Below are 14606 nucleotides of genomic sequence, written 5' to 3'. Positions count from 1 at the left end.
GGTGCCCCCAGGTCTCGTCTATCGGTGACTGAAATGAACAGACAATGATCGGGAGGGTTGTTTTTTTTACTGCGGGGACCCTGGGCATTTGGCTGCTTTTTGCCCAAAGAAGCGACAGCGGGCATCAGTGACCGAGTCTGCCCCGAGAAAGTCCCCTACTTTTCTTTCGGGAAACACCCCGAGCCCGATCTAGATGGTGTGATAGATCGGGCGTCCCACAACACTGAGCGACGTCTTTCCGATGCTGCCTGTGGACCTCCACAGCATCTGATATTGGAGGCACGTCTGATCCTTCCTGGCAAGCCAGAGGGGATTCCAGTCCATGCCTTAATTGACTCTGGGGCCACCAAAAATTTTATGGACTCAGCATTTGTGGCCAAATGGGCTGCTTCCCAGTGCCCGGTGGATATGCCCATGTTAGTGGAGACTATCGATGGTCGAGTGCTCCTGTCTGGGCCAATTACGGCCGCCACGCAACCATTATGTATGGCCATCAGTTCCCATGTGGAGGCCATCCAGTTCTATATCACCTCAGATCTGCATTTCCCCGTGGTCTTGGGACTGGCGTGGCTCCGGGCGCATGACCGACAGATCTATTGGTCACAGAACTTGGTCACCTTCCCAAGCTTGCAGTGCGTGGACCACTCCCGCCATATCTGTGCCGGCCAGGTGAGGGTTCCCCAGGGGTTTCCTTGCCTCCCGAACTGTCCGACTTTGCTGATGTGTTCAGCGAGACCGAGGCGGATCAATTACCCCCGCACAGGCCCTATGACTGCCCCATTGATTTAGTCCCTGATGCGCCTCTCCCAGTGGGGCGTTTGTACTCCATGTCGGAACCCGAGTTGGCTGCATTGCGGGACTTCAAAATCCCTTGCAGCAAAACTTACAGCTAACAATAGCAGAGCAATAGAAGCTAACACAAGACATCAGCCATCAGCCAAATAGAAATTGCCAAAGAACACAAAGCCCCTATTGCACAAATCCCAGAACTTCAAAGTCACAAAAGCACATAGAAATCCTTCCACTCTCCATCTCCCTCCCTCCGTGTCTCACCTCCAGCTGATGCTACCTTTCTTCATTCCTCGTGGCAGGCAACCCCTCCTCTGCTGCATTTCTTGCCTGTTTGTTGTTGCCAGCACAGGTGGCTGCCACAGAAGTTGTAGATCGGCTCATGGCCGGGCTGCTTGATCTCCTCTCCTCTCTCCCCACCCTCCTCCTTCTCCTTCTTCCCCTTCGGTGTAGCTAGAGCTGACTCCGCCTCTTCCCAAGGCTGCTGCTTTTTTTCTCTCTTGCCCAAACTGCCTCCTTTTATAGCCTCTCCTGTCTCCACCCCCACTCCTCCTTTCTCATGGGGGAGGGCGAGCCAGAAGTGAGCCTGGGGCCTTTGCCTCACCCCAGCCACTCTGCAGCTCCAGAGGACTCTCTCACAGTAAGTCCTTGCCTGCGGTGGCTCTTTCCCTCCACTACTACACTTGGCTAAGCAGGGCTGCATACCACCTGCCACTTGTTAATGTACCACAAGTGGTACGTGTACCACCGGTTGAAAAGCCCTGTTCTATGGGATTAAGGTCTGGAGACTGCCTAGGCCACTCCAGGACTTTAATGTGCTTCTTCTTGAGCCACTCCTTTGTTGTCATGGCCATGTCTTTTGGGTCATTGTCATGCTGAAATACACATCCACGACCAATTTTCCTGGGTGAGAGAAGGAGGTTCTCACCCAAGATTTGACGGTACATGGCCCCATCCATCGTCCCTTACCAGAAAAACACCCCCAAAGCATGTTTCCACCTCCATGTTTGACGGTGGGGATGGTGTTCTTGGGGTCATAGCATTCCTCCTCCTCCAAACACGATGAGTTGAAGTTGATGCCAAAGAGCTTTGTTTTGGTCTCATCTGTCCAAAACATTTTCACCCAGTTCTCCTCTGAATCATTCAGATGTTCATTGGCAAACTTGAGACGGGCCTGTACATCTGCTTTCTTGAGCAGGGGAACCTTGCGGGCGCTGCAGGATTTCAGTCCTTCACGGCGCAGTGTGTTACCAATTGTTTTCTTGACAACTATGGTCCCAGCTGCCTTGAGATCATTGACAAGATTCTCCCGTGTAGTTCTGGGCTGATTCCTCACCATTCTCATGATCATTGAAACTCCATGAGGTGAGATCTTGCAGGGAGCCCCAGACCAAGGGAGATTGACAATTATTTTGTGTTTCTTCCATTTACAAATAATCGCATCAACTGTTGTCACCTTTTCACCAAGCTGCTTGGCGATAGTCTTGTAGCCCAGAGGTCTCCAACCTTTTGAGCACCAGGGACCAGTTCCGTGGAGAGAGGCTTTTTTGCAGACCAGAGGGGATATGGTTTCATGTACTGCCTGCATCCCGCGGATGGGGCTTTGCTTGTTTGCGCAGCCCAGTTTCAGGCATGCCGCAGCCTGATGCCACACCACGAACTGGGGGTTGGGGGCCCCTGTTGTAGCCCATTCCAGCATTATGTAGGTCTACAGTCTTTTCCTTGTCATCCTTGGACAGCTCTTTGGTCTTGGCCATGCTGGAGAGTTTGGAATTGATTGCTTCTGTGGACAGGTGTCTTTTATACAGGTAACAAGCTGAGATTAGGAGCACTCCCTTTAAGAGAGTGTTCCTAATCTCAGCTCGTTACCTGTATAAAAAACATCTGGGAGCCAGAAATCTTGGTGATTGATAGGGGATCAAATACTTATTTCACTCATTAAAATGCAAATCAATTTATAACTTTTTTGAAATGCATTTTTCTGGATTCTTTTGTTGTTATTCTATCTCTCACTGTTAAAATAAAAACCATTAAAATTATAGACTGATCATTTCTTTGTCAGTGGGCAAGCATACAAAATCAGTAGGGGATCAAATAATTTTTCCCTCACTGTATTATAAAAATCCTTAACAGCACCATAGAGCTCAGGATCAGGAAATTTCTAGTACAAATGTAACCTTAGTCATGAATTTATTCTAAGGAAAACCACTTTCTAATCCCTTGCCACAACATATACAGTATTACACTGCATAAGATTACAGATCAAGTACTTAAGTACTTGTGTAATATGAAGAATTATAGTCTCTGCATATAACTGCCATTAAAAGGATGAGCAGCCGAAGAAAATGAAACAACCAACAAGGACCAAAATACTTGGCTATAAAAGAACACACTACAGTAACTTTTTCTTGTCCCATATGTCAAAATGAACCAAATTTATTCACTGCTTTGTACTAACCATAAAAAGCCATTGCACTGTAACCAGTGACGTGGTAACCTCAAAATAAACAATGGATAGTTTATGGCAGCACCATTCTAGGGTATGAGCTCCTAAGCATGGTTATCGCTAAGTCATAAGATCAGACTTGTCATATCAGTCAGACTTTGATGGAAATCTCAATCAGATGAGCTTTAATAAATTCATCTTTACTGATTTTATCATAATTTGGAGGCCCCATGAATTTAGAATGGCAAATAGTACTGGTTTTCAGACTCATGGCTGAGGACCTATCAAGTATCTTAGTCTCAAATCTGTAAAAAAAACAACTTCCTACATGCTGTAGTCTACTTTTCCACTGAACTGTAAGACGTTTATCAGTAAGGGCTATACAGTACATGTGCAAATCATAGTTAAAAGGCTGTGCATTGACCAGGGAGACTCAGGTTCAAGACCCTACTTGTAAAAAGAGGCCACTGCTCGATTCTGAGCCAGTCTCTCTTAGCCCAACCTATCACCAGGGTGATCGCTGAGATAAAATGTAATAAATGTATACTTTATGGAGATTTTTCTTTTTAAATGGCCCTCAAGTCTAGACAACTTTTCACATTACTTAACCTGGGGGCGGAGCCAAGATGGTGGAGAGGCAGCAAAGGCTGTAAAGAGCTCCTCCAAAAGTAAAGGTTTTATTTTATTTTACTTTATTTTTATTTTAACTTTTTAACCTCTTTTAATATTGTATTTTAACCTACCTCTTTTAAACTTTTTAAACCCATTTTTAACCCATTTCAACTTTTTAAACCATAGTTTTAAACTTATTTTTAAACCTGTTTTAACAAACCTGAATGGGGAAAAGAAGGAAGAGACAGCACTCTGCAGCAGAAAGTATATCCAAGCCTTTGAAGCAGCAGAAAATGGAGGATTATATTGCAAACAGACAGTCTGCTCCAGTAAGTAACTCATTCGCAGGCACCTTATCAGATAAATTTAATTTATGTGACTCATTGGAATGGGACTTACAAACTGAACTGGAGAGCAGACAGCGTGTGGAGTTGTCCTCCTCCCTCTTGGAGAATGGCTCCCCTCCTTGGAATCTGGCAACAGCCTCTTTTACACAGGAGGGAGATGTAGCAAATTTGAAGGGGGAAAATGTGACAGACTTCCTCTCTAGACAATGTTTGCTTACAGCCCAAACTGTAAACTCAATATATAATCTCTTGTCAATTGTCATGGATAAGGTTGATTGTCTGAAAGAGTCTTTTGCAGATTTTGTTAGGAGCCACCCAAATACTGTGGAAGGACTTGGGAGGATAACCATGGACAGACATGGGATGGCTAACTCAGAAGGTGAAAGTAGAGAAGGACCTTGTTCTCCTCCCAAAAATTTGAACACCTACAGAGAAAACACTCAATCAGGCAAAGGTCTAAGAGATGACCAATATAACTACAGTCTGCAAACTAACCAGGTTACTTTGCAAATTTATGACAAGAGAGTAAATAGAGGATTACGTAGGCCCACAGGTCGGCAACCCGCGGCTCCGGAGCCGCATGCGGCTCTTTGAGCCGGCCCATGCGGCTCCCAGGCCTCCTCCCTCTTGAAAAAAAAAATGGTACTAAAAAAACTTAATCAATTTAAACTTCTCACAAAAAAACTTGAAAAGTTTAAATTGATTGGTTTGTTTGTGGGACCGCCCACAAACCGTTTGTGGGCTACCCACAAACCTTTGTTTTTTTACTGCACTTGGCAGAGTGGAGGAAGAGAGGAAGAAGTAAAACGTAAGTAGATCTGCTTCTTCCCCCCTCCCCCGTTCCCTCTCGTCGCCGGGGCTAGCAGCCCCGACGAGCAAGAAGGCGCGCTTCGCCCGCCCGCCCCCTCGTTTGCTCCTCGTCGCCGGGGCTGAGAGCCCCGCCGAGCGAAAGCCGCGCTTTGCCCACCCGCCCCCCGTTGGCTCCTCTCGTCGCCGGGGCTGAGAGCCCCGCCGAGCGAAAGCCGCGCTTTGCCCGCCCGCCCCCCGTTGCCTCCTCGTCGCCGGGGCTGAGAGCCCCGGCAAGCGAAAGGCGCCCGCCAGCCCCGCCGAGCGAAAGGCGCCCGCCCGCCCCCCGTTGCTTCCTCATCGCCGGGGCTGAGAGCCCCGGCAAGCGAAAGGCGCCCGCCAGCCCCGCCGAGCGAAAGGCGCCCGCCCGCCCCCCGTTGCCTCCTCGTCGCCGGGGCTGAGAGCCCCGGCAAGCGAAAGGCGCCCGCCAGCCCCGCCGAGCGAAAGGCGCCCGCCCGCCCCCCGTTGCTTCCTCATCGCCGGGGCTGAGAGCCCCGGCAAGCGAAAGGCGCCCGCCAGCCCCGCCGAGCGAAAGGCGCCCGCCCGCCCCCCGTTGCTTCCTCATCGCCGGGGCTGAGAGCCCCGGCAAGCGAAAGGCGCCCGCCCGCCCCCCGTTGCCTCCTCGTCGCCGGGGCTGAGAGCCCCGGCAAGCGAAAGGCGCCTGCCCGCCCCCCGTTGCTTCCTCATCGCCGGGGCTGAGAGCCCCGGCAAGCGAAAGGCGCCCGCCAGCCCCGCCGAGCGAAAGGTGCCCGCCCGCCCCCCGTTGCTTCCTCATCACCGGGGTTGAGAGCCCCGGCAAGCGAAAGGCGCCCGCCAGCCCCGGCAAGCGAAAGGCGCCCGCCCGCCCCCCGTTGCCTCCTCGTCGCCGGGGCTGAGAGCCCCGGCAAGCGAAAGGCGCCCGCCAGCCCCGCCGAGCGAAAGGCGCCCGCCCGCCCCCCGTTGCTTCCTCATCGCCGGGGCTGAGAGCCCCGGCAAGCGAAAGGCGCCCGCCAGCCCCGCCGAGCGAAAGGCGCCCGCCCGCCCCCCGTTGCTTCCTCGTCGCCGGGGCTGAGAGCCCCGGCAAGCGAAAGGCGCCCGCCAGCCCCGCCGAGTGAAAGGCGCCCGCCCGCCCCCCGTTGCTTCCTCGTCGCCGGGGCTGAGAGCCCCGGCAAGCGAAAGGCGCCCGCCCGCCCCCCGTTGCTTCCTCATCGCCGGGGCTGAGAGCCCCGGCAAGCGAAAGGCGCCCGCCAGCCCCGCGGAGCGAAAGGCGCCCGCCCGCCCCCCGTTGCTTCCTCGTCGCCGGGGCTGAGAGCCCCGGCAAGCGAAAGGCGCCCGCCAGCCCCGCCGAGCGAAAGGCGCCCGCCCGCCCCCCGTTGCTTCCCCGTCGCCGGGGCTGAGAGCCCCGGCAAGCGAAAGGCGCCCGCCCGCCCCCCGTTGCTTCCTCATCGCCGGGGCTGAGAGCCCCGGCAAGCGAAAGGAGCCCGCCAGCCCCGCCGAGCGAAAGGCGCCCGCCCGCCCCCCGTTGCTTCCTCATCGCCGGGGCTGAGAGCCCCGGCAAGCGAAAGGCGCCCGCCCGCCCCCCGTTGCCTCCTCGTCGCCGGGGCTGAGAGCCCCGGCAAGCGAAAGGCGCCTGCCCGCCCCCCGTTGCTTCCTCATCGCCGGGGCTGAGAGCCCCGGCAAGCGAAAGGCGCCCGCCAGCCCCGCCGAGCGAAAGGTGCCCGCCCGCCCCCCGTTGCTTCCTCATCACCGGGGTTGAGAGCCCCGGCAAGCGAAAGGCGCCCGCCAGCCCCGCCGAGCGAAAGGCGCCCGCCCGCCCCCCGTTGCTTCCTCATCGCCGGGGCTGAGAGCCCCGGCAAGCGAAAGGCGCCCGCCAGCCCCGCCGAGCGAAAGGCGCCCGCCCGCCCCCCGTTGCCTCCTCGTCGCCGGGGCTGAGAGCCCCGGCAAGCGAAAGGCGCCCGCCAGCCCCGCCGAGCGAAAGGCGCCCGCCCGCCCCCCGTTGCTTCCTCATCGCCGGGGCTGAGAGCCCCGGCAAGCGAAAGGCGCCCGCCAGCCCCGCCGAGCGAAAGGCGCCCGCCCGCCCCCCGTTGCTTCCTCATCGCCGGGGCTGAGAGCCCCGGCAAGCGAAAGGCGCCCGCCCGCCCCCCGTTGCCTCCTCGTCGCCGGGGCTGAGAGCCCCGGCAAGCGAAAGGCGCCTGCCCGCCCCCCGTTGCTTCCTCATCGCCGGGGCTGAGAGCCCCGGCAAGCGAAAGGCGCCCGCCAGCCCCGCCGAGCGAAAGGTGCCCGCCCGCCCCCCGTTGCTTCCTCATCACCGGGGTTGAGAGCCCCGGCAAGCGAAAGGCGCCCGCCAGCCCCGGCAAGCGAAAGGCGCCCGCCCGCCCCCCGTTGCCTCCTCGTCGCCGGGGCTGAGAGCCCCGGCAAGCGAAAGGCGCCCGCCAGCCCCGCCGAGCGAAAGGCGCCCGCCCGCCCCCCGTTGCTTCCTCATCGCCGGGGCTGAGAGCCCCGGCAAGCGAAAGGCGCCCGCCAGCCCCGCCGAGCGAAAGGCGCCCGCCCGCCCCCCGTTGCTTCCTCGTCGCCGGGGCTGAGAGCCCCGGCAAGCGAAAGGCGCCCGCCAGCCCCGCCGAGTGAAAGGCGCCCGCCCGCCCCCCGTTGCTTCCTCGTCGCCGGGGCTGAGAGCCCCGGCAAGCGAAAGGCGCCCGCCCGCCCCCCGTTGCTTCCTCATCGCCGGGGCTGAGAGCCCCGGCAAGCGAAAGGCGCCCGCCAGCCCCGCGGAGCGAAAGGCGCCCGCCCGCCCCCCGTTGCTTCCTCGTCGCCGGGGCTGAGAGCCCCGGCAAGCGAAAGGCGCCCGCCAGCCCCGCCGAGCGAAAGGCGCCCGCCCGCCCCCCGTTGCTTCCCCGTCGCCGGGGCTGAGAGCCCCGGCAAGCGAAAGGCGCCCGCCCGCCCCCCGTTGCTTCCTCATCGCCGGGGCTGAGAGCCCCGGCAAGCGAAAGGAGCCCGCCAGCCCCGCCGAGCGAAAGGCGCCCGCCCGCCCCCCGTTGCTTCCTCATCGCCGGGGCTGAGAGCCCCGGCAAGCGAAAGGCGCCCGCCCGCCCCCCGTTGCCTCCTCGTCGCCGGGGCTGAGAGCCCCGGCAAGCGAAAGGCGCCTGCCCGCCCCCCGTTGCTTCCTCATCGCCGGGGCTGAGAGCCCCGGCAAGCGAAAGGCGCCCGCCAGCCCCGCCGAGCGAAAGGTGCCCGCCCGCCCCCCGTTGCTTCCTCATCACCGGGGTTGAGAGCCCCGGCAAGCGAAAGGCGCCCGCCAGCCCCGGCAAGCGAAAGGCGCCCGCCCGCCCCCCGTTGCCTCCTCGTCGCCGGGGCTGAGAGCCCCGGCAAGCGAAAGGCGCCCGCCAGCCCCGCCGAGCGAAAGGCGCCCGCCCGCCCCCCGTTGCTTCCTCATCGCCGGGGCTGAGAGCCCCGGCAAGCGAAAGGCGCCCGCCAGCCCCGCCGAGCGAAAGGCGCCCGCCCGCCCCCCGTTGCTTCCTCGTCGCCGGGGCTGAGAGCCCCGGCAAGCGAAAGGCGCCCGCCAGCCCCGCCGAGTGAAAGGCGCCCGCCCGCCCCCCGTTGCTTCCTCGTCGCCGGGGCTGAGAGCCCCGGCAAGCGAAAGGCGCCCGCCCGCCCCCCGTTGCTTCCTCATCGCCGGGGCTGAGAGCCCCGGCAAGCGAAAGGCGCCCGCCCGCCCCCCGTTGCTTCCTCGTCGCCGGGGCTGAGAGCCCCGGCAAGCGAAAGGCGCCCGCCCGCCCCCCGTTGCTTCCTCATCGCCGGGGCTGAGAGCCCCGGCAAGCGAAAGGCGCCCGCCAGCCCCGCCGAGCGAAAGGCGCCCTCCCGCCCCCCGTTGCTTCCTCGTCGCCGGGGCTGAGAGCCCCGGCAAGCGAAAGGCGCCCGCCAGCCCCGGCAAGCGAAAGGCGCCCGCCCGCCCCCCGTTGCCTCCTCGTCGCCGGGGCTGAGAGCCCCGGCAAGCGAAAGGCGCCCGCCAGCCCCGCTGAGCGAAAGGCGCCCGCCCGCCCCCCGTTGCTTCCTCATCGCCGGGGCTGAGAGCCCCGGTAAGCGAAAGGCGCCCGCCAGCCCCGCCGAGCGAAAGGCGCCCGCCCGCCCCCCGTTGCTTCCTCGTCGCTGGGGCTGAGAGCCCTGGCAAGCGAAAGGCGCCCGCCCGCCCCCCGTTGCTTCCTCATCGCCGGGGCTGAGAGCCCCGGTAAGCGAAAGGCGCCCGCCAGCCCCGCCGAGCGAAAGGCGCCCGCCCGCCCCGGCAAGCGAAAGGCGCCCGCGCCCCCCCGTTGCCTCCTCGTCACCGGGGCTGAGAGCCCTACTTCTTCCCCTTTTTCCCAGGCCCCCCGCCCCCTGCTAGATCTGTAAAGAGGTTCCATAACCCCCGTGGGGATATTTGGGTGTTTTTCCCCCCTTCCTCTCTCTCTCTTTCTCTCCCTCTCATCTCCCCTTCTTGGTGTCTCCCCGTTCTTCTCCGTCTGCACCCCCCTCCTCAGAATCCTTCAGAGAACCCCTTCCCCATCCCCTCCTTTTCAGTTTTTCAAAGGTGTATTTTGTTTTTTCCCCCTTTTTATCTCTTCGATTTTTCTGTTTTTCTTCTTTTGCTTATAAATGAATAATAACAGTCACCAAATGGGAGGGGCGTTTACTCGTTCCCAAGCAGCTGAGGGGAAACTTGGAGCTGCTCACAGCCACCTGTGTGCAAGGCTGGCTTTTTAAAAAGGATTTTACCTTAAGAACCTGGGTAAGGAGGCGCAGGTGGGGCTGCCATCCCCAAGGACTCGGGTAGGCAACCTTGGCTCTTTTATGAGTCCTGGGCTTAAACTCCCAGAATTCCTGAGCCAGCCATGCTGAGGAGAAATGGAGAGGTTTCCATACTGGCTCAGGAATTCTGGGAGTTTAAGCCCAGGACTCATAAAACAGCCAAGGCTGCCTACCCGTCACAAGGGGAAACCAGATTCACTTAACAACCTGAATACTAACTGCAGTGATTCACTTAGCAATGGTGGTAAGGTCGCAAAATGGAGCAAAACTCAGTAAACAAATGTTTCACTTAACAACACAAATGCAACTCAACCAAATAAAATGGCTTAACAAAAAGGTATTCGTCTCTTAACAGTGATTTTTTTTTGAAAACTGCTGGAATACTGCTGACTAAAGAAAAGGCCTGTTTATTCCTCAGGTGACTGTCCTACTTTCCAAGTAAGTGGCAGGGAGGGGGGAGAGAGAGAGAGAGAAGGAGAATATGAATATATGTGGTTGCCCTTACTAGACTTTTAGTAAAGAACTTTAATGAAATATTTTGATGTTTAATTAAGAGATGAGGTATGGCGCAATTATGCTGTATTTAAAGATGGTAGATTAGCTGCTAAAATTGTTTTTACTTGTTGGGATGAAGGAGAAAGGGTTTTTTTCCCCTTTCTTCTTTCCTTTTCTACACACACACATCCCTTTTTTTTCTTTTGTATTTTTCTATTTGTGGTTTTTATAGTTTGCACTGGCTTTTACTATTTTCATGTATAATCCTTAATATAAATATTTGAAAAACAGGACATAGAAATGTGACAGAGACAGAGAGAAAGAGACAAAGAGAGACAGAGAATAACCTGCTATAAGTGACTGGATGAAAATGAGTGCACCTGATCAAGCACAATTAAAGTTCTTAAACTTTTTTTGTGATATCGATAAAGATGGTGAAGCATTTTAATGTCCATTTTAAACTCATGAAGAGCTGGCTGGCTGGGGAGGGGGGATCATGGCTCTCAAAAAATAAGCTGGCTGTGCTTCTTGCTCATGTTCACTTGCCTTCTGCACCTTGAGTGTGTGTGGGGGGAGGACGAGCTTTGCTGCTGCGGTTTGCTTGGCCATGCCCGGGCTATGTCCTGCCGCTGCCTCCCAACCTCCACCTTTGCCACTGGGTAAAGCAGCGGTGGAGTGCTCTGTCCTGGGGGGAAGCAGCAGTGGCAGTGGAACGCTCCATCGGGTGGGGGGGAGTAGTGGAGGCTGGGTGCTCTGTGTGTGGGGGGAGAATCTTTGCAGGAAACTGGTTCTTACATTATTTGATTCACAATACTGGTTATAATTTCCACCGTGCGACACCCACCAGCATGAGATTTATTTTGCTGTTTGCCCCTCAATAGGCCAACCATGGACAAATCATCCAAGAGAAGAAAAATTTCGGAAGAAAACAGAGTGTTTAATGATGAATGGGCACATTCATTTGCTTTCACCACTGACAAGACTGGTTTACCAGTATGTCTAATATGTGGTGAGAAATTTGCAAACAACAAGAAGTCTAATGTTGCAAGACATTTCCAAAATAAACACACAGCCTTTGCTGAAAAATACCCAGAAGGAGAAGAGAGAAAAAAAGCCGTTTCAGAATTGATGCGGAAGGTTGATCAGAGCAAGAATCAATTTAAGAAGTGGGTGACGTCTGCAAGTTCAACTACATATGCTAGTTTTGTGGCTGCTCAGGAAATAGTCAGGCATGGGAAGCCGTTCACAGATGGAGAATATATGAAGGAACCATTCATTAAGATTTCAGAACATCTATTCTCAGACTTCAAAAACAAGAGTGAAATTGTGCAGAAAATCAGAGATATGCCCCTCTCTGCGAAGACTGTTAAAGACAGAACCCTAAAAATGGCAGAAAACATCACCAGACAGCAAATTAAAGACATCAATTCAGCTGAGGCATATTCAATTGCCTGTGATGCATCCAAAGACACAGGTGATATTGAACAAATAGCGCTGTTCTGCCGATATGTGAACTCTGCTGGGCCACAGGAAGAAATGTTTGAGTTGATACCACTGAAAGGCCAAACAAGGGGAGAGGACATCTGTGAGGCTATCTTGGATTATTTTAGAACCAATGAAATCAACACCACCCACCTTGTGTCAGTGGCTACTGATGGGGCACCGAGTATGACAGGAGCGCAGAAGGGCTTTGTGGCTTTACTGCAGAAGTCGCTGGGTAGAAAGCTGCTAACATTTCATTGCATCCTGCACCAAGAGGCATTGTGCGCTCAAACATTTCCTCCAGAATGCACAGAAGTGATGAACCTTGTCATTCAGATTGTCAATAAAATAATGGCACAAGGTTTAAATCACCGTCAGTTCCGTTTGCTACTAGAGGAGGTGGAAAGTACGTATTCTGATCTCCTGCTGCACAACAAAGTCAGGTGGCTGTCCAGAGGGGAGGTGCTAAAACGCTTTGCTGCATGTCTGGAAGAGGTGAAAACGTACCTGAGCAGCAAAGGGCTCACCTATCCTGAGCTGGAACATCCAGAGTGGCTGGAAAAGCTACACTTCATGGTAGATATGACAGCACACCTGAACAAGCTGAACACAAGTCTTCAGGGTAAAGGAGGCACAGCCCTGCACTTGCTGGAGGAAGTTATGGCATTTGAACGCAAGTTGACAGTGTTTGACAGAGATTTACAAAGAGGTACACTGTCTCACTTCCCCTCTTTGAGAGAGTTCAAACAAGGTAGCAATGTGATAAATTCAGAGTATTTGCAGTCTGCAATCATTGCAATGCAAACATCGTTTGGGAAGCGATTCTGTGACTTCAAAGAGGAAAAAAATACATTATCTTTCCCTGTCACTCCCCTGACCAGCGATCCATCTGCATTGAATATGACTGCATTTGCAGGTGTAAGTCAACCTGATCTGGAGATGGAACTTGCAGACATAGCCGACAAAGAGATATGGGCATCAAAGTTCCAACGCTTGACAGATGCTCTTGAAGATGTTGCCCGTCAGAAGGCCAGTCTTGCACTGAATCACAAATGGAGTGATATTGAAAACCTTCCCAAACAGGACAAGCTTATATTTGATACATGGAATGCCCTCCCCAGCACATACAGAAATATGAAGAAATATGCATTTGGAGTCCTGTCAATCTTCGGATCCACATATGTATGTGAACAGGTCTTCTCCAATATGAACTACATTAAAAACAAATATCGCTCACGCCTCACAGACAACAGCCTGCAATCTTGTTTAAAAATGAAGGTGACGTCTTACAGCCCTGATATGCAGGTGCTGTGTGCTGATGTTGAGAAGCAAAAATCACATTAACCAGGTAAAATAATTATTTTAATTTGCTATTATTTTGCAAATATATATTTGATGTTCTTCAGTGAAAGAGTGCTTTTTTATTCCTTGCCAGCTGACTGCACACTCCACTACAGATGGACTGGCAGACGGGCACATGGACTGGTGGACAAGCAGACGGACGGACAAGTGGACGCATGGGCAGATGGACTGGCAGACGGGCACAGACTGGTGGACAAGCAGATGGACGGACAAGCGGACACATGGGTAGATGGACTGGCTGGCAGATGGGCACATGGACTGGTGGACGAGCAGACAGACAAGCAGACGCATGGGCAGATGGACTGGCGGGCAGACGGGTGGACAGATGGACAAAACGACAGAAGCAGACAGCATTTTGGGTTTGCTGCAGGCGGATAAGTTAAGTTTGGATTTTTATTTCATAAATATGAGGACTCAAATAGACATTGAGTATTATATTTGAAATTAACATTTAACCCAGTGTCTTTTTTTGGAGTTCAAAATGTTTCTGTTGCATGCTGAAATAAAAATTGGCTATTATTTTGCAAATATTTATTTGATGTTCACTGAAACAGACCTTTTTTATTCATTGTCAGCTGACTGGACACTACAGTACAGACATGGACTGGCAGATGGGCAAACGGATGGACGGACGGGCAGATGGACGGATGAGCAGGCAGATGGACTGGTGGACAGATGGCAGATGGACTGGCGGGCGGATGCACGGATGGACAGACAAGAGGACGATGGGCAGATAGACTGGCAGACAGGCGGGTGGGCAGATGGGCGGACGGACAGAATTACAAGCAGACAGCATTTTGGGTTTGCTGCATGGGGAAAAGTTAAGTTTGTCTTTTTATTTAATAAATATGAGGAGGACTCAAATGGACATTGAGTATTTTATTTGAAAGTAAACCTTCGACCCAGCGACTTTTTTTGGAAGTTCAAAATGTTTTTGATGTATACAGAAATAAAAAAAATTCTTTGTAGAAGTTCATTGATTTCATAAATTTTGCAGCTCCCAATGTTTTGTTTTTGGTGAGAAACGGGGACGCCAGGGTGTTCAAATCTGGGTGGGCTCCCAGCAAACACGCACCAAAGAAGTGATGGGAAAAGGGGGGGAGCGCCCCGTTTCTTCTTCAGGCAAAAACTCTTCTTCAGGCAAAAACTGTGCTGAAGCCAGATTGGGGAAGGGGGATGATGAGGAGGAAGAGCTGTGATTGACAAACTGCCAGCCAAACTCTTTGGGAGTGGGGGCGCAGGATGGAGAGGAGGGCAGCTTGCCTTGGAGAAGGAGGGGGGAGCCAATTTTAAAGGTTGTCCAGCTAAAAGGGAGCAAAGAATCTGGGCTGGAGTGCCTTGGAAAGGCGAGCAGGCAGCGCATCTGCACGGGCTGGTTGGGCTTTCTGCAGGTTTTGCCTGCAATTAAGGCAGGGTGAGTTTTTTGGCTCAGGGGAGGCTGGGGGGAGGGGGAGCTGATTGTGGGGGGA

The 14606-nt window shown here is 54.5% G+C and overlaps 1 protein-coding gene across 1 annotated transcript; it reads left to right on the top strand.

Annotated features, from left to right (window-relative positions):
- The first annotated feature begins 11952 nt into the window (after positions 1-11952).
- Positions 11953-14088, top strand: LOC310648320 (general transcription factor II-I repeat domain-containing protein 2A-like). The gene is made up of 2 exons (XM_083376080.1): positions 11953-13123; positions 13211-14088. Exon 1 carries the CDS (start codon positions 11962-11964, stop codon positions 13117-13119), a length of 1158 nt encoding a protein of 385 aa, XP_083232206.1. The 5' UTR covers positions 11953-11961; the 3' UTR covers positions 13120-13123; positions 13211-14088.
- The last annotated feature ends 518 nt before the right edge of the window (positions 14089-14606 follow it).

The sequence above is a fragment of the Vipera ursinii genome, assembly GCF_947247035.1.
Source record: "Vipera ursinii genome assembly, chromosome: W".
NCBI lineage: Eukaryota > Metazoa > Chordata > Lepidosauria > Squamata > Viperidae > Vipera > Vipera ursinii.
The sequence above is the reverse complement of the archived record's forward strand: the minus strand, read 5'-3'. Positions and strand labels throughout refer to the sequence as shown.

What these genes read in the sequence shown, in the direction of transcription:
- LOC310648320 (XM_083376080.1), top strand. Translation starts at nt 11,962, where the DNA reads ATGACAGGAGCGCAGAAGGGCTTTGTGGCTTTACTGCAGAAGTCGCTG.